Genomic DNA, 27,845 nt, shown 5'->3' with positions numbered 1-27,845 from the left:
ACATCACCCTCATACCAGAGCCTAGAGTTCTAGTGTATATATTAGATATCTCCTGCACCCAGTGCTTCCAGTGAGGGGGGACCCATGGCTTGAAGGAGCAGCACATCCTCACCAGCACCCATGGGTGACAGTGGGGAGCCTTGGGGCTGCCTGGGGGGCAGAGGGAGGGGTGTGATTGCTGCTTGGAGCCCTCCCAGGCCCACAGAGGGGCTGGATGGGGCTGGAAAAGCCCTTGTGCTGCACATGGAAGCACAGCCTCAGGTTTGAGAGCCTGGAGCCCTTCTGGGATCGCTGGAGCAGCTCCCACGAGGAGGAGACCCTCTCCCATGGGTGCTGAGCCCTCCCCCAGACCCCACCGTGGGCAGTGGATGGGCACAGGGTGAAGCAGAGCAGCAGCCCCCAGGGGCTCATAGTGGGGACAACATCAGCAAGGAGGATGCAGCATCACTCACACAGGGATGCAGGGATGCCCCTGCCCTCCTCTGCTCACCCCAGCCCCAATGCAGATGGAGGGAGGGTGCCCAGGGCTGGCTCCTTGGCAGGAAGGAAAGGAGGGATGAGACATGCACATGGGTCCTGCCCCACTTCCTGGGGTGGGAGCGGGAGGAGAGGAGGGCGAGGGGCTGCAGCAGCACCTCAGTTCTTCAGGATGGTCTCATAGGCTTGGTAGATGTACTGGGACACCTCCGGCGCGCGGCATTTCAGGGATAACTGCGGGAAGAGAGGGAGGGATGGGGGTCACGGCCCCACAGCCCCATTCCCAAGCCCCACACGCTGCAGCATCCCCAGCTCCGGATCGCAGCGGGGTCAGAAACGGCACCAAAAGGCATCGAGCACCCACACCCCCCCCAGGGCTGCTGGGGCAGAGGCAGCACATGCAGGGGCAGGCAGAGGAACACACAGAGGCTTCAATCCCTGTGGCAAAGGGGGGCAGAGCCAGGGGGGAATCCGCTGGGATAAGGACGTGCAGCTCCTCTCATCCCTGGGGATGCGTGGGAGCATCCTGCCCCTCCACTTCACCTGCTGAGGCCAAAGAGGCACCAAAGGGCTGGGGAAGGCAGGGACAGGGAAGCGGGAGCAGGCAGGGACAGCCCCAAGCAGGTACAAACCAGTGTCCTGACCTCCAGATCCTGCGGGAGCGCACGGGCAGCAGGGACAGAGATGCAGACATGTGAGTGGAGGGGACCCAGCTCATCCCAACCCCAGGAAAACCGGCCCCAGCAGCAGGACATGGGCATGGGCTGTCAGCCCCTGGGCTGGGCTGGGGGTGCCCAAGGAGGGCATGGGGTGAGGTTGATGTTAATGGAGGTGTGGGGATGGGACCTCTTGGTCTCCTTTCGGTGCCACCACAGAGGCAGGAGCGGTGCTGAGCACCCGGCCAGCCCCCCAGGACACTGGGACCAGCACAGGGGATGGAGCTGGACCATGGATGCGCCATTGAAGCCCCCAGCCCAAGCTCCATCAGTGGGGCAGCAGCAGCCTCAGCCTGGGGCTGATGAGGAGGGGAAGGGGAAGGGGAGGGGAGGTACCGTGAAGCTGGGGTTGCTGGGCTGGATCCGGAGCTCCGCCAGCACCCAGATGCCATTGGTGAGCTTCAGGGACTGGTAGAGCATGTCCTGCCCCTCCACGTTCCTCTTGGCGATGGTGAAGATGTTGCTGCCTTGGAGCTTGCTGCTAATGGCATCTGCATGGGGAGAGAGCTGCTGTGGGGCAGGGCATGGGGCACATCCAGCACCCTCCATCCCCACACAGAGAGAAGGAACCCGGCACCCAGCACACAGCTGCAGTCACCCATGGAACCACCCCATGAAGCTCAGCCCCCTGCTGCCAGAGGGATGGAAAGGACTTGGATGTCCCCAGCCAGGGTCTGCAGCTCCTGCTTGGCACCTGGAGAAGGAGCTGGGAGAGCAAGGAGGAGGCAAGGAGCCCTGGGGGGGCCGGGATAGGCTGCTCAGAGCCTTCCCCATAGGGAGTGAACCACAGCACCGGTCCCATGCAAGGACCTCAGGGCATCTCCCAGGTCTCTACAATGAGTCCAGAGCAAAGCAGCTCCTTCCTGAGGACACACGGTGGGTACATGGGGATGGAGCTCCCGCCTCTCCGCAGCCCAGGCTGGGATCACTGGGATGAGCTGCTCCCCAGCGGCCGGGGCCTTGGGAAGGGTTTGGACCCACCTGCATTGAGGGAGCAGTCTTTGATCTGGAACTGGGCCTCGTTCTCGTTGGGAATGTCCTTCCACGTGGCCAGGAACATCTGGCGCTCTGCAGGGAGGGATGGAACAGCACAGCTGAGCACACAGCATCCCCACGGAGCAGGGACATGGAGCAGTGACACTGCCACCTCACTGCTGACCACATCCTGCAATCCCCTCCAGCAGCTTCCCAAGGCAGCCCCACAGGAGAGCTGGGCTGGGGAGGGTGCTGAGGGACAGGGATCACAGAACCACAGATGCAGCCAGGTTGGAAAAGCCCTTTAAGCTCATCTAGTCCAGCCATTCCCAGCACTGCCAAGGCCACCCCTAACCCATGGCACTGAGGCCTCGTCTCCACGCTGTGTGAACACTTGCAGGGCCGGTGCCTGCAGCCCTGCCCTGGGCAGCCTGTTCCAATGCCTGAGCACCCTCTGGGGCAGGAATTGTTCCTCAGCTCCATCTAAACCTGCCCTGGTGCAGCTTGAGGCTGTTTCCTCTTGTCCCATCCCTTGTTCCTTGGGAGTAGAGCCCAGCCCCTCCTGGCTCCATCCTCCTGTCAGGCACTTGTAGGGAGCCATCAGGTCCCCCCTGAGCCTTCTCTTCTCCATCTGAACCCAAAGGTCCCTCAGCTGTTCCCCATCTCTCTTGTGCTCCAGGCCCTGCACCAGCTCCATTCCCTTCTCTGGCCCTGCTCCAGCACCTCAAGGTCTCTCTTGCAGTGAGGGGCCCAGAACTGAACACAGGATTCAAGGTGCAGCCTCACCAGTGCCCAGCACAGGGGCACAATCCCTGCCCTGGCCCTGCTGCCACACGGGTGCTGGTCCAGGCCAGGATGCTGGGGGCTTCTTGGCTGCCTGGGCACAAGCTGCTCATGTTCAGCTCCATCAATCAGCACCCCCAGCTTCTTTCCCATGAGCAGTTTCCAGATGCTGTTCCTCAAGCCTGGAGCATTGCATGGGGTTGTGGCCCAAGTACAGGACCAGCACTGAACCTTGTTGAACCTCATCCTATTGCCCTCATTCCATGGATCCAGCCTGTCCAGACCCTCTGCAGAGCCTCCTGCCCTCCAGCAGATGAACCTGGTGTCATCTGCAGATTCATTGGGGATACCCCAATCCCCTCAATGCAGGCCTGGCAGCGCCCCTGCCTGCTCCAGGCTGCCGGCAGCCCTCCCAGGGCTGGGAATGTGGTCAGGGGCTGGGATGGTACCTCCAGCCCCAGCTCAACTCACCCATCTTCCCATCCTCCACAAAGAGGATGTGCAGTGGGTACAGGGTGCTGAAGTAGAACACATCGATGTTGTTTTTCACTGCGACCTGGGATGGAAGGACATGGGGACATCAACAACCCTCCAACCTGGAGAGCATCCCATCCCATCCCATCTCATCCCTTCCCATCCCATCTCCACCATCCCATCCCATCCCATCTCCATCATCCCATCCCATTCCATCCCTCTGGAGCCAGGCTGCATCCAAGGATCTCCCCCCATAGAGGTGATGTCAAACCCGACTCGGGCTGAGCTGAGCATCGCAGAGCTGTTTCTCCCCATCCGGTTCCTGCTCTGCACCCCCCTCCCGAGGGAGCCCTCACCCAGGCCCCATTCCCAGCTCCATTCCCTACCTGGAGGTTGTTCAATGGATCCATCTTCATGACGGAGCCGACCGTGTTCAGGGGAAGGGAGATCTCCACGGACTGGTTGGGGGCGAGGGGAGCGTGGACCTGGAGAGGAGCCGCTGGGGCCAGGCCGAAGCTGGAGGAGGGCAGGGGGTTGGTGTGGGGGGAGCAGGTGATGGCACAGGGCACCCGAACCCACCTCAGCATTCCCTGTCCTCCTCTGGACACCAGGAACAGCCCTGCCCCAAAACCTCACCCCTTCCACCCAAACAGACTCGCACCCATTGGGAGCATCCCTCAGGAGCATCCCTTTGAGGTTCACCAGGAGGACAAGCAGTGGGGCAGCACTCTGACAACAGCCTCTTCAGCCAACTTCTTAGAGGCTTTGGTTTGATGCTCATCACCACCAGAGCCATCAGAGAGCAGGGTCATCACAGAGGCTGGTCCAGCCCTCGCAGCCCCTTCATCACAGCCTATTCCAGGCACAACCGCGGAGCTGGGGGCTCAGGACCCTGGCTCCTGGGGCTCCTCACCTATTGCGGTTGAACTGGATGGCGAAGTCGGACATGACCTGCAGGGCCTTGTTGGTCAGCACCAGTTCCATGGAGATGGAGCCCACCTGGCGAGTGAAGGTGCCCGAGATCTCCAGCCCCTTGGCCTTCATGGCAGGGAGCCACACCTGGGGGGGCAGAGAAGAGACCCTGAGGGGCTGCAGGGATGCGACAATGGGAATGGCTTGAACCTGCCGGAGGGGAGACTGAGCTGAGCTCTTAGGCAGAAGCTGTTCCCTGGGAGGGTGCTGAGGCGCTGGCACAGGGTGCCCAGAGAAGCTGTGGCTGCCCCATCCCTGGCAGTGTTCAAGGCCAGGTTGGACACAGGGGCTTGGAGCAGCTGCTCCAGTGGAAGGGGTCCCTGCCTGTGGCAGGGGTTGGAGCTGGAGGAGCTTTAAGGTCCCTTGCAGCCATCGCAGGCTGTGGAGCCTCAGCTGCAGACCCAGCACCTCCCACCCCGCACACCCAAACCCAGCTCTGGCCAAGCCAGGACCTGGCAGGCCCTGCTCCCAGTCCTGCTTCAGGGCCTCCCCTCCCTGCCCCATTAACACGGGCCCCATGCACCCCACTCACCGCTTTGGGTGCCACGTAGGACCCTGGCAGGGCACCCACCCCACCGGTGAGGTCAAAGAGGTCCCCGAGGCCGCTGCCGAGGGGGGCCCCCAGGTTTGTGGGCATTGTGGTGCTGGGCACTGGGGTGAAGCTGCCGCCACCGATCTGTGTGGGGACAAAGGGATGGGTTATGGGGGGCACCGTGGGGCAGGAGGAGGAGGAGGAGGAGGAGGATGCAGAGGTGAGGACAGGACACACTCACAGCAGGGCTGCCTCCCACATCGCTCCGCAGCTGCAAGAGAACACAGGCGCATGAGCAGGGGCCAGGGCTCCGCAGGCACAGCAGACAAAGGGGACAGGTCCCATTGGGGTCCTTCCTTAGGGCATCCTCTAAAGGCATCAGTATGGGCCAGTGATGGCCTGGAGTCCATAGGGATGCTCCAGTGATCCAGACAGTGGCCTGGCTGCTCCCAGAGGAAGCAGGGAGACATTGGGACACTGAAGAGGAAGGCTCAGGCTGCACAGGGGGAGCAGGGGCAGTGGGGTTTGGGCTACACATGGGGGCCAGGGCCAAGACAAGGGCTGATCCATACCCCTTCCGATTCGTCCCCCATCTCCAAGCAGAAGCAGGGAAGGCGCAGAGAGGAGCCAGGCACATGCAGAGAGAAGCCAGGAGAGAGGAGACAAAACCAGAGACAGAGAGAAGGGCAGGAGGGAAGAGAGGTCAGTCCTGCCGCAGCATCACATCCATCCACCCATGCCCTGGAGCCAGCACAGAGCGCACCGTGGGTGCCTCATCCCATTCCCAATCCCTGCATGCCCACAATAGAGGGTTATGGACCATGAGGGGCAGGAAGCAAAGGGACCTCCCCTTGGGGGCTCTGCTGGAGCTGAGGAGCAGCAGAGGAACCCCCAGACTCTTTCCATGCAGTGGGGTTGGGGGGCTCAGGATGAGCAATGACCCCCGCAGCACAGCACAGTGCAGGTATCCACACAGACCCCCTGGACCGGGAGCACCAGTCCCACCGCAGCCATGGGATGAGGAGTGCAGCATCCCTATGGCTGCACCAGTGCAGAGGGAAGGATGAGCCCCAGGCAGAGCAGCCCACCCCATCCCCAGGCCCCACTCTGGCATGGGGGGGGGGGCTGTGACGTACCAGGCTGTCCAAGCCCCCCCCCAGCAGGTCCACAGCCCCCATCTGCACAGCAGAGGTGGCAATGGGGGGGCCGCTGACCGGCGGCCCCAGGTCCAGGTTGAGCAGGTCCCCCAGGAGGTCCCCCTGAGCAGGGATCACCGCTGGCTGCTCCCCTGCCTGCACCCCCGGGGGGGCTGCGTCCGGGCTCTCGGCGCTCTCGCTCCTACAGGGAATGGCAAAAGAAAGAGCTGAGGAGGAGCCGATGGCTCCCATGGAGACACCAGAGCACCCGGATGGGCTCTGCAGGCAGCTCCCAGGGGAGCATCCTCCCCTTGAGTCTGAGATCACTGCTTCAGCCTTGCAAGGGAGCACTGAGACCTGCTCCTGCAGCACAGCCTCCTCTGGGAATGGGGAGCCACAGCTCAGATCTAAGCACACGGATCCATGGGGCTGCACCCCCAGAGCGTGAGCAGCAGCTCAGGGAGGGGATCCTGCCCCCTGGGGACACCCCCCCCTGCAGCCCTGATCCAGCTCTGGGGCAGCAGCACAAGAGGGACCTGGAGCTGTTGGAGCGAGTGCAGAGGAGGCCATGGAGCTGCTGCAAGGGCTGGAGCAGCTCTGCTCTGGAGCCAGGCTGAGAGAGCTGGGCTGGGGCAGCCTGGACGAGAGAAGGCTCCTGAAGGGGAGACCTGAGAGCAGCTCCAGTGCCTAAAGGGGCTGCAGGAAACCTGGAGAGGGGCTTGGGACAAGGGCCTGTAGGGACAGGCCAAGGGGAATGGCTTGAACCTGCCAGAACAGGGGAGACTGAGATGAGCTCTTAGGCAGAAGCTGTTCCCTGTGAGGGTGCTGAGGCGCTGGCACAGGGTGCCCAGAGAAGCTGTGGCTGCCCCATCCCTGGCAGTGTTCAAGGCCAGGTTGGACACAGGGGCTTGGAGCAGCTGCTCCAGTGGAAGGGGTCCCTGCCTGTTCTGTGTCTCTATGACAGTCCCAGCACCAGGGCAGGTACTCACGAGCCTGTTCGCGGGGGCAAGCTCTTGTGCACGACCCCCCTGCTCCCCTCCACAAAGGCGCTGGGGGGTTTGTGGTACACGGAGGCCAAGGTGCCGATGTAGCAGATGAGCTCGTCCAGCAGCGTGGGCTCGATGAGGTCGGTCTCCTCGGAGATGAGGGGTTTCTCTGCCAGCACCACCTCCTTGGCAGCCACGGGGTCAGTGGACAGCAGGCGCCAGTAGATGTAGCCGCGGTCCCGCAGGTCGGGGTTGTCCGAGTCCTTTGGGAAGCACCGGGATTAGTGCCAAGGCCACCAGGGCAGGAGGAACTGTGGCTACCCCAGAGCATCCTGCCCCTATCTGGGTCCTGGGGTGTTTCAAGGCCAGGTTGGACGGGGCCTTGGGCACCATGGTCTAGGGTGAGGTGTCCCTGCCCATGGCAGGGGTTGGAACTGGGTGAGCCTGAAGGTCCTTTCCAACCCAAACCAGGCTGGGATCCTGGGGTTCTATGAGTACAGGGATCATGGGGATAAAAGCTGAAGCCCTTGATGTCCCTGTGGAGAGGCTGCACTGCTCTGCCCCCCCAGCACAAGCTGCCTCCAGCACTGTCCTCACTGCAGGACCCCAACCCTCAGCTTCTCCCTGTTATCACCCTCCTGTCCATGGCACCATTCCCGCTGCCTTGCTGGGCATGGCAAAGCCAAGGGCAGCTCTCCCCTCGCTCCAGAGCCGTCACCCACCTGCGTGGCCAGGCTCAGCACCTGCTGCACCAGCTCCTGGGTCTCCGTGGGCTTCTTCAGGAACAGCTTCACGATGGCTGTGAGCAGCTGCAGCTGCACCTGCGGGAGCACGGGCAGGTGAGGACACACGGACAAATCCTACCCCTCCTGTGCAGGGATTGCCCCATAGGTGCTGCTGGGACCTAAGCCCACCCTGCCCCTCACACCCCACACACATGGGGACAGTGCTGCTGAGGGTCAGGGTGCTCAGCACAGCTCCCAGCCAGGCCTGCAGCCCCAGTCAAGCTGCTCGCCCTCAGCCCATCGCAGCCACAGCCTCACACAGAGGTCACTGGGCAGGATCCTAGGACCAGGATCCCACACGTGGGAAGGCCAGAGCATCCTCTGACTTGTACAAGCATAACAGCAGGGATTCCCCTTTAGTCCAACACAGGCCCCCCAGCATTGCTCCTTTGCCAGTTTGCATTCAGGCTTCCCCCTGTTCCCCATGGACTGGCTGTAGGAAGTCTGCACAGATGGAAACCCCCATTCCAAAGCCACCGGCCCCAGCTGCCTCAACAGAAAGGGCAGGCACAGTCCCCTCTGCTCACTTCATCCCTCTGCCCCCATTCCCCAGCTCCAAAGGGCTGGTCCTGCCCTGGCAATGAGGAATCAAAGGTGGCCACTTGGTCCCTTCCCAGCTCCGAAGGGGGGAAGGTGCTTGTGCCAGCACCACAGTGACATTCCATGGGCTCCAGCAGGAGCCGTGTCCCGGTGTCCCCCCCAGGCACCTGGGTGCTCTCATCATGGAAGCCCTCCAGGAAGCTCTCGAGCAGCTCGTCCGCGTTGTCGATGCGCTCCGCGTACTCCCCCACGATCCAGATCATGGCAGCGCGCGCCTCGGGCTCGTCCAGGGAGTCCAGGTTCTCGCACAGGGTGGCAATGACGCTCTCGTACCTGCCCAGGCACCCTCAGCAGAGCCAGGCACAGGCAGGGGCACAGCAGGAGCCGGGGCCTGGCTGCTCCCCCCCCTGCCAGCCCCACTGCTCCATGCAGCCTCTCTCCTTTGGCCTCTGCCCCCCCGCAGCCCTGCTCTTCCTGCACAGCTCCCCTCCATCACCAGCTCAGCCCATCAGCATCTGTCCCCCTGTGACAGAATCCCAAGGGTTGGAAGGGACCTCAAAAGATCATCCAGTCCAACCCCCCTGCAAGAGTAGGGTAACCTACAGTACATCACACAGGAACTTGTCCAGGCAGGCCTTGAATATCTCCAACATAGGAGACTCCACAACCCCCCTGGGCAACCTGTTCCAGTGCTCCGTCTTACAGTAAAGAAGTTCTTTCTGATGTTCACATGGAACCTCCTATGCTCCAGTTTACACCCATTGCCCCTTGTCCTATCACTGGATATCACTGAAAAAAGCCTTGCTCCATCATCCTGACACCCACCCTTTACATATTTGTAAACACTGATGAGGTCACCCCTCAGTCTCCTCCAAGCTAAAGAGACCCAGGTCCCTCAGCCTCTCCTCATAAGGGAGGTGTTCCACTCCCTTCATCATCTTTGTGGCTCTGCGCTGGACTCTTTCAAGCAATTCCCTGTCCTTGAACTGAGGGGCCCAGAACTGGACGCAATATTCCAGATCCAGCCTCACCAAGGCAGAGTAGAGGGGGAGGAGAACCTCTCTTGCCCTACTAACCACACCCTTTCTAATGCACCCTAGGATGCCATTTGCCTTCTTGGCCACAAGGGCACATTGCTGGCTCATGGTCATCCTCCTATCCACCAGGACCCCCAGGTTCTTTTCCCCTTCACTCCTTCCCAGCAGGTCAGCCCCCAGCCTGTATCAGTGCACAGCTCCCTGCTCACTGCACACCCCCTCCACTGCCCTTGCTGCAGCATCAGCAGTGATGGGGGAAGAGCCAGGGACAGTATGTGGGGCTGGGGACCCCGGGGCAGCACCGAGCCCTGATCCCAACCCCACCCGGCACCGCAGCGCCCACCATCCCATCGGGAGCTCATCCCATGGGGCCTCCCGAGCCCCGAGCACGCTCGCACAGGGGCAGCAGCACCAGCCCGGGGTCACCTACTTGTTGGGGTACTTGCGGAAGATGTCCTTGATGACCACGATGGCCTCCTGCACCACGTAGTTCACCTTGGTCTGGATGAGGTCGAGCAGGGTGCTCACACAGCGCTCGGCCGATTGCTGGGGGGGCACCGGGTCAGTCAAGGAGCAGTGATCTTACATCCCCATCCCAAAGCCTCTGCTGCCTTATCCCCTCCACACCGCTCCCAAACCCGTCCCAGAACAGAAAGGGGGACACACAAGTGTGGCCTCCCCCTTCCACCCATGCCTGGCTCCTTCTCATCCCCTGCACACTGCCAGAGCCTCCTCTCCCCCTACCCTGATCCCATGGGATGCATTTCACACCACTGGGTGCGGGAGCACAGCAGCAAGCTCCAACCTGAGCAGCGGCACCTTGCACCCTGCCTTAGCTCGGAGCTGCACAGCCACAAGGCTCCGCATTAAGACAGAGGGAAAAGCAGTGCCATGGTAATAAATCATGGGAGAGCCTTGTTCACTGTGGAGGAGCCTGGAGAAGAGAAGGCTGCAGGGAGACCTCATAGCAGCCTTCCAGTGTCTGAAGGGGGCGTACGGGGATGCTGGGAAGGGACTATTCATTAGGGACTGTAGTGACAGAACAAGGAGTAAAGGGTTGAAACTGAAACAGGGGAGGTTTAGATTGGATATAAGGAAGAAATTCTTTACTGTTAGGGTGGTGAGGCACTGGAATGGGTTGCCCAAGGAAGTTGTGAATGCTCCATCCCTGGCAGTGTTCAAGGCCAGGTTGGACAGAGCCTTGGGTGCCATGGTTCAGTGTGAGGTGTCCCTGCCCATGGCTGGGAGGTTGGAACTAGATGATCTCAAGGTCCTGCCCAACCCAAACTATTCTACGAATGCTCCAACAGCAGAGCCTGAGCCTGCTCCAGAGCATGTCCTGCCCCTCACCAGCACTGAGCTCTTTGTGACTGAGGATGCTCTGAGTAAACCCAGTGAGGCAGCAGCTGCCTCAGAGCTGCACATGTGACCCTACTGCATCCAGAGCCACTGCTCCAGTGGGATTCCATTAATCCCCTTCTTCAAATCACCCCCAAGGGGAAGCAAAACCTCCCCATGCTCAGCGAGGGATCAGATCCCTCCCAGGTACCCAAAGTCTCCCGGTTTCCTGCAGCCCCTTCAGGCACTGGAGCTGCTCTCAGGTCTCCCCTTCAGGAGCCTTCTCTTGTCCAGGCTCTCCCAGCCCTCACCTCCACCTTGATGGCGCAGCGGCCGATGGCTCGCACTGCCTTCCTCACGAAGTCCACGTCCACCTCTGTGGCGTATTCCTTCAGCTCAGCCAGCACCTGCAAGGGACAGGACCCTGAGAGCCAGCACCAGGGAAATGGAGCAGGGACCCAGCCGGGGCAGAGCTGCTCCGGTGCATCCCACATGGGAGTCTGGGGTATCTCCTGTGGGGCTGGAGCTCCCTGCACCCCTCCTTGGCGCAGGCAGGCCCTGACCTGAGCGATATTGGCCTGCGATGCCAGGCGGATCATGATATCCAGCTTCTCCAGCTTGACATAGATGGGGTCGTTGTACTTCACAAAGAACACCTTCATCTCGTGCTTCAGGATCTCAGGCCTGCAATGAGGGGCAGGGATTGAGGGAAACACTTGGACCACACAGAGCTTCCCGAAACCCAGCCCTGATCCCTCTGCGCGCTGGTCAGGAGATGGATGAGGACCCATTCACCCCAGCTGCACCCCCCAATCCACACTCATCTGTTGCTCCATCAGCCTCCTATGAGCATGAACCATTGCTCCTGATGCCAGGCTGGAGCTGGGATGGGGAAGGACTGAGTACACAGGCTGGAGAACCCGGACCAGGAGAGTGAGCAGCCCTGGGCCGGCAGGATGAGGCTCCCCGGCCACAAGCACGAGGTTTTGGGGGCCTGCTTAATGCCAAGGAATCCAAGATCCTGTGATTATCCCGCCGGGACTGTGCCCCTTGGCTGGCACAGAGGGGACAGCACAACCTTGCCACAAAGACACAAAGCACCAGGGGCCATTTGTCTTGCCAAGGGACACGTTGGGGGGAGCAGGGATGCAAACCCAGGCCCTAAGGCTAGGCTGGACCTTCCTCATTCCCTCTGTCTCTAAGCTGGGAAGAGACAGGGCAGGTCCAGCTCCAAGGGGACAAACCTGCCTCCCCTCCCTGCTCCCAGGGACATTAATTGCTTCCTGCTTCTCCCAGAAATTGCTGCTATTTATAAGGGACAACCACGGCGATGGCTGGGAGGAGCAGCAGCATCTGCTGGGGCTGGGAGCGCAGAGCCTGGCTCTCCAGCTGGCCAGGCCTGCTCCGGGCACACGTGTGGGGCCTGGGACAGCACCGGCACATGGAGAGCAGCACAGGGACAAAAGGACTCGGCCCCCGTGCAAGGAGCACTGCAGAACCAAGGGGATGGGATGGAGCTGCCTCACTGACACTGAGGGAATAACCCAGAGTGGCAGCGTCTGCCCTCGCCATCACCTCCTGCCCCCAAGAAGCAAGGACATGGAATAAATTGTAAATAACAGCAGCTTTTAAACAGGTTTTGGGGGTGTTGGTCCATGAGAAGCTCCCCATGACCCAGCCTGAGCCCAGAATCCCCCCATGTGCTGGGCTGCACCCCCAGAGTGTGAGTAGCAGCTCAGGGAGGGGATCCTGCCCCTCTGCTGTGCTTGGGGAGACCCCCCCTGCAGTCCTGATCCAGCCCTGGGGCAGCAGCACAGGAGGGACCTGGAGCTGTTGGAGTGAGTGCAGAGGAGGCCATGGAGCTGCTGCAAGGGCTGGAGCAGCTCTGCTCTGGAGCCAGGCTGAGAGAGCTGGGCTGGGGCAGCCTGGACAAGAGAAGGCTCCTGAAGGGGAGACCTGAGAGCAGCTCCAGTGCCTAAAGGGGCTGCAGGAAACCTAGAGAGGGGCCTGGGACAAGGGCCTGTAGGGACAGGCCAAGGGGAATGGCTTGAACCTGCCAGAACAGGGGAGACTGAGCTGAGCTCTTAGGCAGAAGCTGTTCCCTGTGAGGGTGCTGAGGTGCTGGCACAGGGTGCCCAGAGAAGCTGTGGCTGCCCCATCCCTGGCAGTGTTCAAGGCCAGGTTGGACACAGGGGTTGGAGCAGCTGCTCCAGTGGAAGGGGTCCCTGCCCGTGGCAGGGGTTGGAACTGGAGGAGCTTTAAGGTCCCTTCCAACCCAAACCAGGCTGGGATTCCATGAAATTCCAATGAGAAACCCCCCTGGAGCTCCCAGTTTGTCTCCTGCTCACGGCCTCACTTGACCCTCCCTGCTCAGCCCTTAAGATGTTAAACAAGAAACACCCCCCATGCAATGGGACGTGGCAGCAAAGCCCCCTCCCCCCTCCCCAGCAGTCAGTGGGTTTGAAGCTTTGGGCAGCAGCATCCCTAGGGAAGAGGGAACCCCGGTGGGGGGGCACCCACCTTTTCTGCACGATGAGGTTGATGTTGCGCAGGGCCACGTACTGCAGCTCGGGCTCTGCCGAGAGCAGCGTGACCAGCGGCGGGGCCAGCTTCTTGAGCAGCGTCCCATAGTAATCCAGGTCCTTGGAGAGCAGCTCCATGAACTTCATCAGCACCTTCACAGCCGACAGCACCACGGCCGAGTTGGCGTGGGACAGGCGCGGTGTCACCCGCTCACAGATGCTGCAGGGTTGGGGTGATGGGGAGGGAAGAGCCCATCAGAGCCCATCAGAACCCATCAGAACCCATCAGAGTCCATCAGAACCCATCAGAACCCGTCAGAACCCGTCAGAACCCGTCAGAACCCGTCAGAACCCGTCAGAACCCATCAGAACCCGTCAGAACCCGTCAGAGCCCGTCAGAGCCCGTCAGAGCCCATCAGAACCCATCAGAACCCATCAGAACCCATCAGAGTCCATCAGAACCCATCAGAACCCGTCAGAGCCCATCAGAACCCATCAGAACCCATCAGAACCCATCAGAACCCATCAGAGCCCATCAGAGTCCAGCAGAACCCATCAAAGCCCATCAGAACCCACCAGAACCCATCAGAGCTCCTGCTCCCACAGTGCTGCAGAGGACCTGCACTGGTGGAGGTGGCAGCAGAGGGGCTGAGCAGTGCTCAGGACCCTCCCAGAAGATGCTGATGCACCCCAAGGAAGGTCCTGTCCCAGCCTCTGCTAACTCCTATGGCAGTGACCCCCTTTCAGGGCTCCCCAGCGCCTCTCCCCCCTCGCTGCATGGGAAGGGCACATTTGGAAGCAGCTCAGGTGCAATGCCTGTGCCAGCACGGGGACAGGGCTCGCGATGGGAGCACGGCTCTGTGCAGATGGCCGTGCCCCAGGCACAGGGGCCAGCAGATGCTCACTGTCCCACTTCCCCCAGCAGGACCGCGAGGGTCAGCAGGACCTTCGTAGAGGAGAAGAGGCAGAGCCAGGCCCTGCCTGTTCCCCTTCCCTATTCCAGCCCTGCTCCAGGGGTAGCACCCGAATCCTGCCTCACCTCTGGGCCTCCCGGTCATCCTTGGGCATGTAGTTAGCCAGGCAGTCCAGGATGAAGATCTGGCCCCACTCCGTGCACTCGTTCAGGGCTGTGAGCAGCTTGTTGATGGACTGCGGGTTGAGGTCCAGCAGGTTGCTGCTGGGGTGAGACTCGGCTATCTCCGACAGCGCCGCCACCGCATTGGCCACCACCTGCCAGAGGGGACAGGACAGGGTGAGGGGACACCAAACAGGGGTGGGGTGACAGCAAACCGGGGGGAGTTGACACCAAACCGGGGGGAGGTGACACCAAACTGGGGTGAGGGGACACCAAACCGGGGTGGGGTGACACCAAACCGGGGGGAGGTGACACCAAACTGGGGGGAGGTGACACCAAACCAGGGTGAGCGGACACCAAACCAGGTCCAGCAGCCCGGCAGAAGCTGCTGCGAGTGGATGAGCTTCCTCCTGGGGACCAGCTCCTCGCACCCAGACACATCTGGGTACCAGCATCTCCCCCCGCCAGCCCACGCTGTGATGAGCCAGCACCAGCAGCACAGTGCCAGCACCCACAGCACAGCAAGGAGGGCTCACATGTGCTCAGCAGCAGTGAGCCTTGGCCCTGTGCCTGCTGGGGAGGAGCCCATCCCCTCTCTGCAGGGGTCACCACTAAGCCTGTGGGGCAGGATGTGAAGAGCAGCAAGTGCTGAGGGGAGAGAACCCCTGCGGGAAGCTGGCTTTGAAGCTCCCAGATGTCAGGAAACCTCAGAAGAGGCAAAAAGCCACCATCAGCTCCCCTCTGCCACCATCCCCTGCTCCCAGCTGCCTGGGCAGCCTCCTCCCACTGGAATAACAACGCACTGCCAAGGAACCCCAGCATCACAGAATGGGCTGGGTTGGAAGGGACCTTACAGCTCCTCCAGCTCCAACCCCTGCCACAAGCAGGGACCCCTTCCACTGGAGCAGCTGCTCCAAGCCCCTGTGTCCAACCTGGCCTTGAACACTGCCAGGGATGGGGAACTGGAGGAATGTTCCATGCAGGAAACAGGGTTCCAGGCCAAGGAACAGAGCCTGGAGCCCGGAGAAACAACAGCCCCCAAGAGCACTGGAAAGAGAGCGAAGGGGAGCATGAGAGGAAGGAAGCTGAAGGGAGAGCATTTACTGCTGCTTGGATGAAGAGAAGAGAGGAGGAGAAGGCAGGACACAATCACCATGGGGTTGGAGTCGGAGATGAGGTCCTTGAGGGTGTCCAGGAAGCCCTGGTCCTCCACCAGCTGGGCATTGATGTCGTGCAGCTTGGCCACGCAGACCGCGGCCGTCTTGCGCACGTAGGGGTCCTCGTCCTTGAGGCACTTGCGCAGGGGCTCGCACAGGTATTCCGTTATCTTATCCACACGGATGCAGCCCATGGTCCGCACCGCCAGCGCCCGGATCAGCGGGTTTGGGTCCTCACAGTCCTGCAGGGATGAGAGCAGGGCATGAGAAACTGTGGCCACTGCTGCTCCAGTCACAGGTACCAGCGGTGGCTTCGGGACCTCTGTTCTGCAGAGGATTCAACACTCAGCTCCCAAAAACAAGTCACTCACAGGGCTTTAGCTCCTACAATGCCAAAGCTCCCTTGGATGCCACCAAACCCTAACACCAAGTGATGGGCAATGACCTGGTGCTGAGCTCTGGGCAGCAGCACAAGAGGGACCTGGAGCTGTTGGAGCGAGTGCAGAGGAGGCCATGGAGCTGCTGCGAGGGCTGGAGCAGCTCTGCTCTGGAGCCAGGCTGAGAGAGCTGGGCTGGGGCAGCCTGGACAAGAGAAGGCTCCTGAAGGGGAGACCTGAGAGCAGCTCCAGTGCCTAAAGGGGCTGCAGGAAACCTAGAGAGGGGCCTGGGACAAGGGCCTGTAGGGACAGGCCAAGGGGAATGGCTTGAACCTGCCAGAACAGGGGAGACTGAGATGAGCTCTTAGGCAGAAGCTGTTCCCTGTGAGGGTGCTGAGGCGCTGGCACAGGGTGCCCAGAGAAGCTGTGTCTGCCCCATCCCTGGCAGTGTTCAAGGCCAGGTTGGACACAGGGGCTTGGAGCAGCTGCTCCAGTGGAAGGGGTCCCTGCCCGTGGCAGGGGTTGGAGCTGGAAGAGCTTTAAGGTCCCTTCAACCCAAACCCTTCCAGCATTTCTAACAAACGTGCTCTTCCGCTCCCAGCTCCAAGCAGAAGATCACAAGGGCTCTCTCAGCTGCAGAGGTTCAGTGCCCAGGCTCACATGATGCCAGCTCTATCACGGGAGCTGCCCACAAGCGAAGCTGCTGCTGACACAGCAAGAGGCTGCCAAGAAAACGCTTCCCTTCAGCATTCCCGGGTAGTGCTGCTCACTTCTCCCATCCTGAAGGCAGAGCCTGTGGAACCCTGCCCATGCTCCCTCCTCTGGGGCAGGCTATGGAGCAGCTCAGCCTGGTGGCCTGGCATGAAAGCAGGGATGCTTGCAGCACACTGAACCCCCCCACTGCAGCACATGGCTCAGGCACACAGCCCTCACCTTCACAAAGGTGTTCACTGCCATGATGGCCATGTCGGGCTGGCTCTTGGCGTAGTTCATCAGGTAGAGGTAGACCAGCTTCTTCAGCTCCAGGTTGTCCGTCTGCATGCAGTTCACCACGTCCGGGAAGAGCGCGCTACAACACCGAGCACTTCCTTAGAGCTCCTCCAGCTCCAACCCCTTCCACTGGAGCAGCTGCTCCAAGCCCCTGTGTCCAACCTGGCCTTGAGCACTGCCAGGGATGGGGCACTGGAGGAGCACCCCACGCAGGAGCAGCCCTGCAGCAGGATGAGGCTCTGCCAGCACAGAGCTGGGGGCTTTCCCTTCCCAAACACCCTCAGAGATGCTGCTTCCCCACAAACCAATTGGATCATTAAAGACAGAGATGGCCCCATCAGACTGTTACACCACCTGAAGAAAGGCAGTTGAGATGAGAGGGTAACAGAGGGGTGATCCCACCCCAGCACCACAAACCTACCCATCACTCACAGGATCAAACCCAGGGCATCCCTCACGGGTCTATGAGGGGACAGGGAGCAATGTGCTGCTCAGTCACATGGATACAGGTGAAGAGGGAAACCAGTTCCCTGACCTTTCGGACTGGGGTGGTTGCTAAAGGACAATGAACCCTGATGCCTCTGCCCTACAAGCTCACAGTGGGGCTCCTGCTTGGTTCTTATAACACACGAAGGAAGCCGAATAATCCCAGTGCTGGCCAGAGCAATCCTTTTAGGCAGATTACACCCCATGCAGAGCCAGTTACACAAACACCCCAGGGACAGCTGCGGGCAGTCCTCATCCCAGATGGAATCCAGCAGGAAAAGCCCTTGGAGGCACCAGGGACAAGCAGGGCACCCCCCCCAGGGCAGCACCAGCACGTACCTGACATCCTTGCCCACAGTCATGGATGCGATCACCTTCTTCACAGCCTCCTTCTTCTTCTCCTTCTTGTCACTGTTCAGTTCCGCCTTCAGCTCAAAGATCTCCCCTGGAGGAAGGGGGAAAGGGAGCTCAGGGCATGGGGCACCCCCCCAATGGGTGCCAGGAGCTGGACACAGGCGGTGTCAGTGCATCCGTGTGGATCCCCAGCCCCAGAGGGCTTCAGCGCAGGGGGATGCTGAGGGAGTGACAAGCACCAGCACCCACTGCTCAAGCACAGGACATGGGGCTCAGTGTGGGGGGATTTTGGGCTGTGGGGTGGTTCTTACAGCACATGGGGAAGCTCCAGCCCCACACATGGCTGTTGGGGAGCCCTCGCCTACCTGGGGAGGGCAGCACAGCCTGTATGAGGCCAGGAACACACAGTGGCCAATGCAGGCGCATGGTGGGACCTGGTCCCCCATGGAAAGGATGGCAGCTCCAAATCCCATGTCCCTATGGCAGCTCCCAAATCCCATGTCCCTGTGGCAGCTCCTACATCCCATGTCCCTGTGGCAGCTCCCACATCCCATGTCCCTATGGCAGCTCCCACATCCCATGTCCCTGTGGCAGCTCCCACATCCCACTGTGCCTGTCTGGCTCCAGGGGGCTGGTCCCAAGATGCTCTGACCCCAAGAGGTGTCAATCACAGCATCCCACTTGGGACTGGGGCCAGAGCCGGACCCTGCACCAGATCCCGGCTGCCTGGGTCCATGGGAAGGGCTGCGGGAGGCTCCTGCTCCCTTTCCTACCTTTCTTGGTGGTGGTGAAGTACTTGGAGTCGGTCATGGTGGCCTCCAGCAAGCCGAGCTCTGGGAACAGAGGCAGAGCAGGGGGGGTGAGAGCTGACTGTATCCTTGCTGGGGTCTCTATGGAAAGCTCCAGGAAGGAAAAGCCAGGGCAGGGGAATGGGATCTCATGGGAAGAGATGAAGCCCATTCCGGTTCACGAAAGAGCACGTGAGGGAGGGTGAGGAGGAGGAGGAAGGCAGCCACTGAGGACACCACTGAAGGGGCAACCCTCACCCCTGCAGCAAGTGCTCAGTGACCCCCTGCCCAAACCCCACTTTTCCAGGGACCCCCCCAATCCCTCCCTCCCTGCACAGGGAACAGCTCCGGGATGGGAAGAGGAACCCAGCGCTGGAGCGGGATCAAAGGGAGCCACTTCCAAACCCATCCCTGCTCCAGCAGGCAGAGGGGCCAGCAGGGACCTGGCTTTTCTGCCTCTGCCACCCATCCCTTCAAGGCAGAGGCACCAGGGGCTTGTCCTTGAGAGCCCGCAGCAGCCTCGTGCTGCGGAGGGGCTGAGGCAGCAGAGCCAGAAAGAGAGGGGAAGGAAAGAGCTTACAAATGGGTTTTTGATGTAAATGAGCATCTCCGGAGCCAAGCGCAGCCCCAGGAGCTGCATCCTCTGCTCCCCGGCCAAGCCGGGCAGGGATGGGCAGCAGGGACATGAGGATGCGGTGCTGAGCACACAGGCAGTGGGGCTGGAAGGGGCTCACTGCGGGTGCTGGTGCTGTGACCGGGGACAAGTGCACCATGGGGGGCACACAGCAAGGAGCTCCCTGCGGGACACAGCTCCCGTTACCTGGGGTGGGTTCGGAGCTGTCCTCCCGGCTGCACCACAGCAGCAGCAGCTCAGATCCTGTCCTGCAAGGGAGGAGGAGGATTCGCTGCAGTCCCTGCCCTGGCTCCGGCTCAGCCCCGCGCTGCAGGGAGCGGTGCTGGAGCCTGCAGGGAACCACAGCAGCCAGCGCGGAGCCGGGATCCATCCTGAGCTGCCCCAGCCCCGGCACCGCAGCAGGGTTCAACCCCAGAGCAGTGCAGGGGAGGTGCTGCGAGGGCTGGAGCCAGGCTGAGAGCTGGGCTGGAGACCTCCTGAAGGGGAGACCTGAGAGCAGCTCCAGTGCCTAAAGGGGCTGCAGGAAACCTGGAGAGGGGCTTGGGACAACGGCCTGTAGGGACAGGCCAAGGGGAATGGCTTGAACCTGCCTGAGGGGAGATGGAGATGACACCAAGACCCCCCCAGCTCCACATGGGGACAGGCACCCATCTCCCCCCTCCTTCAAGCCCTGCAGTGCCAACAGCAGCCTCCAAGCCCTGACCTGCCCAAGCTCAGGAGCCAGGGCTGCCTCCTGCTCCCCACAGCAGCAGGAGCAGGGCAAGGAGAGGCTGAGCCCGGTTCAATGAGCACCAAAGCTGGGTGCTCAGCACCCCCTGACAGCCCCAGGATGTTACCAAAGGTGAATTAGCTGGGGCAGGGTCCAGCGCTGGTGCCTGGCGCTGCTTTTGAGGAGGGCAAAGGAAAGGGTTCAGGGGTGCAGCTCTCGTCTCACCCATCCCCTCCACATCCCACCCGTGTGCTTGGGCTGGGCAGGCGCGTGGATGGGGCAGGGCTCCTGCTCCAGAGATGGATCCGGAGGGTGCAGAATCCCCATTCCTGGCACAGGGGAGAGTCAGATCCAGAGCAGACAGCCCCGATCCGCCCCTATGGACAGGGCACCCTTGCTGAACACAGGAGCCCATCTGCAGGCAGGGGCAGCGGCGCAGAGCCAGGAAGCACCCATCCCAGCACCACTGATGTCCCACAGGACAGCACCGGGAAAAGCAGGATGCGAGGAGGGCAGCAACAACGTAGGGGAGACAAAAAGCTCCCGAGCTCCCTGAGGTGGCTCCAGCTCTGTCTCATCTCCTCCCCAAACTTACCTGGAGCCAGGTTTGGATTGAGGGATGCAAAGACAGGTTGGACACAGGGGCTTGGAGCAGCTGCTCTAGGGAAGGGGTCCCTGCCATGGCAGGGGCTGGAGCTGGAGGACCTGAGGTCCCTTCCAACCCAGCTGAGGTTGGGACTCTGGGATTCCATGAACTCCTCCATCCTGGAAGGCCAGGATGCTGTTGAAGGGAATCCTTCAGCTCCCAGCAAGAGACCCAGTGCCTGGGAAGGGATGCAGGGGGAGCGCTGCTGCTCCTCCAGAGGAATGAGCCATCCAAGCAAGTATCATTGGAGCACTCACACCATGCCCCAGACACACTGATCCCTGGTTATGACACCGAGAGGGCTCCCCATGGCCCCACTGACCCCTCTGCAGCCCCTATGGCAGCCCAGGACAGGGTTCAGAGGCTGACAGCAAGCTCTGACCTCCCCACAGGTGGGTAAGGAGGATGCCAGAGCCAGCACCCAAAGAACCCTGTGCTGAACCCGGTTCTGCCCTTGCTCGCAGCAGGGAGGCTCCATGGGGTATCTCAATGGATTCCCTGTTCCATCGGTGCTCAGCCCCACAGCAGCCCCATCCTCACTCCCTAGGACGGTGTTTCCCTAAGGAACAGCCTAACCCGAGCCAGCCTCAGGCTGTGAACCTGCTGCCGCATCCCGAGCTCAGCTCCCACCTCCCCATGGCCCCAAAGGGACCAGGGCTGTCCCATCCCCCCTCGACCCTGCAGGTCCCCACTAGGCTGTGCTTACACACCAGTGTTCCTGCATGGAAGACACTGCTCAGGGATGGACGGGTCCCCTTGGAAACCTGTTACTGCCCAGCCATCAGGGTCCATCTCCCATCAACCAACCCTGCATGGGATGGGAAACCATCACCATGCCAGCCCCACTGTGGCCTTAGCAATGTGCCAAAGCTGATCAACAGCTGGAGCAATCCAACATCACTGCATCTGGCAGAAGGACCCGGAGAGCAGCTGCACATGGGAAAACATGGACACAGGTGACACATCCCATCAGTGAGTAACTGGGGAACGAAACCCACAGCCCCAGGCACAGCACCACGCAGGATCCCACTGCACAAAGCATCGCGCTCTGCAGAGCCAGGGTGGGTCAGCACAGGAAGGAGCAGGTTCTGGGGGTGCCGGATGCAGCATCAGCCCCGGTGACAGTTCCCACAGCACAGGGGATGCTGCGAGGGCTGGAGCAGCTCTGCTCTGGAGCCAGGCTGAGAGAGCTGGGCTGGGGCAGCCTGGACAAGAGAAGGCTCCTGAAGGGGAGACCTGAGAGCAGCTCCAGTGCCTAAAGGGGCTGCAGGAAACACGGAGAGGGGCTTTGGGGTATAAGGGATATAGGGACAAGCTCAGGGGAATGGCCACAGATCCACAGGGCTTGACCCAGGCAAGGCCCAACACCCCCCGAAGCCCCAGAGCATCCAACCGGTCCTGACAACAGCCATGAAGCAGCCACGGGCACCGAACCAGGCTCCTGCCAGCGCCCATCAGCGTGAGCCCCACTGCTGCCGTGCAGCGCACGCCGCACACACCGCGGGGACACCGGTAACACCTCCTGTGGGCAGGAGCTGCTGATCCCGGCAGAGGGGGCAGCGAGCGCAGCGCATCAGAGCCTGGCCCTGCCCTGCCCGGTCCCGACCCTCCCCACGGACCCGCACGGAGCGGGGGGGGCTGAGGCCCCGCAGCTGCCCCGGAGCCCTTCGGGTCCCTTCACGTCCGGAGGGAGGCTCCGGGATGGGGGGGGGCGGGCAAAGGGAACCCGAGCTCCCCACTGCGGCCGGGCCCGGGGGTGGAGGGGACCGGGGGGGGCCCGGCCCGGAGCCCCAGGGCAGCACCGGCCGCGGACGGGAGAGGAGGGGAGGGAGACCCCGACCCCGACCCCGACCCCGGCCCCGGCCTCGATCCCGATCCGGGTCCGTACCTAGCCCTACCTGCCCCTGCCGCTGCCACCGGCCCAGCGGAAGTGAGCGCGGACCGCGGGAGAGCTTCCTGGGCGGGACGGAGCGGGGTGGGCGTGGCTAAAGCGGGAATGGGCGGTGCTACATGTGAATATGGATAAAGGGGCGTGGTTATGGTTGGTGTGGGCGGGGCTAAGGCGGGGCCGAGTGATGTTCTGGAGTGGAGTGGGCGTGGCTACGGCAGGTTGGCGTTCTGACGGACGGGGCTTGCGCTGGGGTGGGCGGGGCTCGGGGGCAGCGGAGGGTCCGGGGCAGCGGGGGGGGCACGGGATGGGCTCACCCCCGTTACCGGCTCCTGCCCCCGGCACCGGGGGGGACACCGGGACCGGGGCCCCTCCTGCGCCCCCGGCACCCCCCAACTGCGCGAGAGCCGTGCCGGGTGCTGCGGGAGCGCTGGTTGGCTCGGCCCTACGTACCTGGATGGTGATTGGCTGGGACCCACGTACCGAGCGGCTCGGTTCTATGGATCTGACTGCTGATTGGTTGAGCTCTATAGGCCTGGCTTCTGATTGGCTGAGCAGCAGGCACCTGTATAGGTACCTGCTGACTCGTCCGACCTTTATGTGCTGACTAGCCTCGCGGTCCGTGGATTCTGATTGGTCAGCGGTGCTGACTGTCCACGCCTGCTGATTGGCCGGGCAGCCCTCGCTGAGCCCCCCAAGTTCCACCCCCCGGTCAGTTTGGGGGTGCGATGTGTTAGCCTCCCCACATACCCCCCCCCCCCCCCGGAGCTGCCGGGACCCACGGGGGCACCAATGGGGACGGGTCTGGCGTGGAGCCTTCACAGGCTCCCCCCCGTTGTAAGGGCCCGCCCTCTCGTTCTCCCCTCAGTGGGGCCGGGCTCTGCCCGGGGGGTCCCAGCGCTCCCGCGGGGTTGCGGCGCGGGGCGGGGCCGGGCCCATCCCGGTGCCGGTGCCGGGGCGGAGCGGTGGCCCCGAGCGCTATAAAGCGGGCGGCAGCGGGGCCGGTGCCGCAGCGCAGACGGGGCAGCCATGAGCCTGCTGCTGGAGCCGCTGCTGGGCCCCCCAGGGGGGCTCCGCAAGGAGCCGGGCCGCGGCCCCCTGCGCTCCGCCGCCTCCAGCGGGTTCCACTCGTGGCCGGGGTCGGTGGTGCTGGGGCGGGCTCGGGGCGCGCCGGTCGGCGGCGGCAGCGCGGCCGCTTCCTCCACGGAGAGCCTGGACTCGATGAACGGGGAACCGCGGGCGCGGAACGAGAAGGAGCTGCTGCAGGTGCTGAACGACCGCTTCGCGGGTTACATCGAGCGGGTGCGGGCGCTGGAGCAGCAGAACCGGGCGCTGGCGGCCGAAGCGGCGGCTCTGCGGCAGCAGCAGGCGGGGCGCTCGGCCATGGGCGAGCTGTACGCGCGGGAGCTGCGCGACATGCGGGGCACGGTGCTGCGGCTGGGAGCGGAGCAGGGGCAGCTGCGCCTGGAGCGGTCGCGCCTGGCCGAGGACGTGGCCGCGCTGCGGGGCCGGCTGGAGGAGGAGGCGCGGCAGCGAGCGGAGCTGGAGGCGGCGGCCCGAGGGCTCGCTCAGCTCTCGGCGCAGGAGGAGCGGGCGCGGGGCCCGCTGGAGGAGCGCGCCCGGGCGCTGCGGGAGGAGGCGGAGCTGCTGCGGCGGCAGCACCGGGCCGAGGTGGGAGCGCTGCTGCGGGAAGCACGCGTGGAGCCCCCCGCGGAGCTCCCCGCTGCCCTGCGCCCCGGCGTCACCGCTGCGCTCCGCGACCTGCGCGCACAGCTGGAGGGCACGGCGGCGCGCAGCACCCTGCAGGCAGAGGAGTGGTTCCGCGGTGAGTGCCCCCCCGCACCCCCATATCCCACCCTCACCCCAGACCCACAGCGTGCTTTTGGGGGGCTGGACCGCCCCATTAGGGGTGTCCTACCGGTCCGGCCCTTCCCTCTGGAGGGAGGCCAGAGGGGTTGCAGTGCGCTGCAGTGAGGGGAATGCAGTGTCCTTGGTGCGCTGCAGGGTGCGGCACTACGGTAAGGGAGCACCGGGGCGGGTGAGGTTCAGCACCATGGACAGCGGCCATTCAGCACCATGGTCAGCGGCGCTGTGCACCCATGGGCGCACCAGGGCGGCAGCAGGGGCTGTGGGGGATGTGGGTGTGTCCCTCAATTCCCTTCCTCCGTATCCTTCAGAGTGGGGCTGTAGGACACTGCGGCAACACCCCCCACACACCCTTCCTCACCCCAGGGCAAATGGGTCCAGCTGTGGCCAGGTGGGAGCAATGGCACAGCAGGAGCTGATGGGGGGCCCTGTGGATGCACTGTAGTGAAGGGTTTGAGGTGTCTGCAGCCGCTCCTGTCCCCTTGCAGTGAGGCTGGACAAGCTCTCGGAGGTGGCCAAGGTGAACACGGACGCCATCCGCCTGGCGCAGGAGGAGATCTCCGAGTACCGGCGCCAGCTCCAGTCCAAGACCACAGAGCTGGAAGCGCTCAAAGGGACCCAGGAGTCCCTGGAGAGGCAGCGGCAGGACTCGGAGGAGCGGCATCATGCAGATGTCCTGTCCTACCAGGTAGGGCAGCAGCCTGGGCACCGGCCAGTGGGGAGGAACCTCCAGCTGCTGGGGAGAAGCAGCTTTGGCATCTGAGCTGGTGAGGAGCTGTGGCAAACCCTCAGGGTTGTGTCTAGAGCCGGCCTTTTCCAGCTCATCCTGGATGGAGCCATCCCCTGCCTCTGCCTTTCTCTGACCTGCCCATGCTGTTGGTCACAAATGGCTCTGGTCATGTCTTGTGTCCAGGAGCCAGAATACAAATCCCAAAGAGGTGTGCTGGGTGGTGGCCATGGGCTGAAACACTGTCCCCATCAACCTCAGGCAGTGGTGTGGTGACCACAGACTCACCCGACTCCTAGAAACATTCCCACTCTTCATCCCTGCATTAGGCAGCTCTGGAAGGGGCTGGGGGCTCCACCAGGAATGGGACAGCCCCTGGACATCCCTTGCCCTCTGCATCCACAGGGAGAGGTGGCTGCAGCCCCTCTGTGAGGGCACCCTGGTGCTGGGTGAGCCTGGAGACCAGGGCACTGTTTAGGGGTGCTCTGTGACCCTCTGCATGAGGGGACTGTCCCCTCCTCATGGCACCAATCTCACTCCCTGCCTGCAGGAAACCATCCAGCAGCTTGAGAGCGAGCTGAGGAACACCAAGTGGGAGATGGCAGCTCAGCTCCGGGAGTACCAGGATCTGCTCAATGTCAAAATGGCCCTGGACATCGAAATTGCTGCCTATAGGTATGGGGTGGGCCCCTGGCACCGGTGTCCCTGGGGACACTCCTTGAGGGAGATGGAGCTGCAGGCCATGGCTGGCAGCTCCTGGGCATGGGATGAGGGGAGCAGCAATCACTGACTGCCCAACTCTGGTCTCATCCTGGCAGGAAGCTCCTGGAAGGGGAGGAATACCGCATGGAGTCCGGCTTTGGGATGCTGTCCTTCCCCGAGGTGGTCCCCAAGGCTCCCAGCATCGCCGCCAGCATCAAGGTGAAGAGCGAGGAGAAGATCAAGGTGGTGGAAAAATCTGAGAAGGAGACTGTGATTGTGGAGGAGCAGACAGAGGAGATCCAGGTGACCGAGGAGGTGACAGAGGAGGAGGAGGAGGCCGAGAAAGAGGCCGGAGAGGAGAAGGCTGAAGAGAAGGAGGAGGAAGTTGAAGAAGGGGGCGAAGAGGAGGCGAAGTCCCCTGAGAAACCTGAGTCCCCCTCAAAGGAGGAGGCCAAGTCCCCTGAAAAGCCCCCAAGCCCCTCAAAGGAGGAGGCCAAGAGCCCAGCAGTGAAGTCCCCAGAGAAGCCCCCAAGCCCCTCAAAGGAGGAGGCCAAGTCCCCCGAGAAACCTGCCCCTCCACCAAAGGAGGAGGCCAAGCCCCCAGCGGTGAAGTCCCCTGAGGAACCTGCCCCTCCACCGAAGGAGGAGGCCAAGGCGCCGGCAGCCAAGTCCCCAGAGAAGCCCTCGCCCCCCTTGAAAGAAGAGGCCAAGGCCCCAGCAGTGAAGTCCCCAGAGAAACCTGCCGCCCCCTCCAAAGAGGAGGCCAAGCCCCCAGTGGTGAAGTCCCCAGAGAAGCCCCCAACCCCTTCCAAGGAGGAGGCCAAGACCCTGACTGTGAAGTCCCCTGAGAAAGCCAAGTCCCCTGTGAAGGAGGAGGCCAAGTCCCCTGTGAAAGAAGTGGCTCCGGCCAAGGAGCCCACCCCGGCCCCTCCAAAGGAGCCAAAAGCCCCTGCGAAGGAGGTGAAGGCTTCCACCGAGCCCGGAGCTGAGGAAGCTCCCAAAAAGGATGCCCCAGCCAAGAAGGAGGAGAAGCCCAAGGAGAAGGCACCGGAGCCTGCAGCTCCGGAGTTGAAGGAGCCCACCAAGCCAGCCCCCAAACCTGTGCAGGAAGGGAAAGCAGAGGAGGCAGCTCCAAAACCACAGCCTGAACCCAGCAAAGTGGCTGCGAAGCCAAAGGCTGAGGAGAAAGTGGAGGAGCCAAAGAAGGAGAAGGTGGAGGAGCCAAAGAAGGAGAAGGTGGAGGAGCCAAAGAAGGAGAAGGTGGAGGAGCCAAAGAAGGAGAAGGTGGAGGAGCCAAAGAAGGAGAAGGTGGAGGAGCCAAAGAAGAAGGTGGAGGAGCCAAAGAAGGTGGAGGAGCCTAAAGCTAAACCCAAAGATGAGCCCAGAGCCAGCAAAGACCCTGCCAAAGCTGAGGCCCCCTCCAGCAAGGAGGGCAAAGCTCCAGAGCTGGCCATGGGGAAGAAGTGAGTGGGGCTCTGGGCGCTGAGGAGCACCTCTGGGCACAGGAGCTGCTCTGCTCCTCACCAAGGGCCGGGCCAGCCTTGACCTTAGCACTATGTCCGTGTGAGAGCCACAGCCCCTCGTGCCCTGCCCGAAGCTTCCCTAGCCCGGTGTGCCACGTTTAACACTTGAATATAACCCAGGAGAAGAGCCCCCAGCGCCCTTCTCCACCAAGTGCATTTATCTCATGTATGTGCAATGATGGATGAGTGCAATGCAGAGCTCAAGCTGCTTGGGAGGGGGCTGGTGGTGACAATTGTCCCTCTGAGCGGTGACCCGGTGGCAACCAGCTTTGGTGGGAGAGGCTGGGTGCTATGGGACCACTGACACCCACAGGGCACCAGGAACCCCAGCCCACTGTTGTTTGCTTCCTGTGCAATAACCAAATACAGTGCTTACAGAGATGTCCTGGCTCTGCTGGCTCCTCTCTGGGGGGAGGAGGAAGGGGTGGTGGAGGAAGATGGGAAAGCCTGGTTGGGGTGCTGGGATGTGGCACACGCGGTTGGAGGGTGGCTTGGGGTGATCTCTGTGGCAAGCCCAGCCCTAGGCAGGCAGAGCCTTTGTCCTGATGGGCTGGAGCCAGGGTGGGCCCCTGCTTCCCAGGAAGGATTGCAGTGGGGTTTGATCTTCCTTCTCTTTCTAAGGAATGGGGGGGGGGGGCCTGGGTTAATGC

General features: G+C 62.4%; 2 protein-coding genes and 1 non-coding gene across 5 annotated transcripts; 1 reads left to right on the top strand and 2 right to left on the bottom strand.

Moving 5' to 3' along the window:
• Nucleotides 1-92: 92 nt before the first annotated feature.
• AP1B1 (adaptor related protein complex 1 subunit beta 1) lies at nt 93-22,456 on the bottom strand. 3 transcript variants are annotated; one of them, XM_034068632.1, is made up of 23 exons: nt 22,388-22,456; nt 19,321-19,382; nt 18,486-18,545; nt 17,698-17,803; nt 16,816-16,951; nt 15,502-15,747; nt 14,313-14,503; nt 13,272-13,493; nt 11,315-11,435; nt 11,063-11,158; nt 9,844-9,959; nt 8,544-8,709; nt 7,774-7,872; nt 7,055-7,314; nt 6,066-6,267; nt 5,171-5,200; nt 4,930-5,073; nt 4,339-4,484; nt 3,812-3,941; nt 3,423-3,507; nt 2,175-2,261; nt 1,530-1,684; nt 93-711 (listed from the first exon to the last, which is right to left on the bottom strand). In XM_034068632.1, exons 3-23 carry the CDS (start codon nt 18,520-18,522, stop codon nt 637-639), a joined length of 2,850 nt encoding a protein of 949 aa, XP_033924523.1. In that variant the 5' UTR covers nt 18,523-18,545; nt 19,321-19,382; nt 22,388-22,456; the 3' UTR covers nt 93-636. The 3 variants fall into 3 exon arrangements, with proteins under 3 accessions (XP_033924523.1, XP_033924524.1, XP_033924525.1); XM_034068633.1 differs by having other exon boundaries at nt 22,378-22,427; XM_034068634.1 differs by lacking the exon at nt 5,171-5,200.
• LOC115946361 (small nucleolar RNA SNORD125) lies at nt 4,155-4,256 on the bottom strand. The gene has a single exon (XR_004080453.1). It is a non-coding gene; the product is annotated as a small nucleolar RNA SNORD125 (small nucleolar RNA).
• Nucleotides 22,457-23,406: 950 nt separating the features above from the next.
• On the top strand, nt 23,407-27,139 carry NEFH (neurofilament heavy chain). The gene is made up of 4 exons (XM_034068635.1): nt 23,407-24,202; nt 24,732-24,931; nt 25,521-25,645; nt 25,789-27,139. Exons 1-4 carry the CDS (start codon nt 23,407-23,409, stop codon nt 27,137-27,139), a joined length of 2,472 nt encoding a protein of 823 aa, XP_033924526.1.
• The last annotated feature ends 706 nt before the right edge of the window (nt 27,140-27,845 follow it).

The sequence above is a fragment of the Melopsittacus undulatus genome, chromosome 12, assembly GCF_012275295.1.
Source record: "Melopsittacus undulatus isolate bMelUnd1 chromosome 12, bMelUnd1.mat.Z, whole genome shotgun sequence".
Classification (NCBI taxonomy): domain Eukaryota; kingdom Metazoa; phylum Chordata; class Aves; order Psittaciformes; family Psittaculidae; genus Melopsittacus; species Melopsittacus undulatus.
This window is presented reverse-complemented; position numbering and strand designations above follow the sequence as displayed.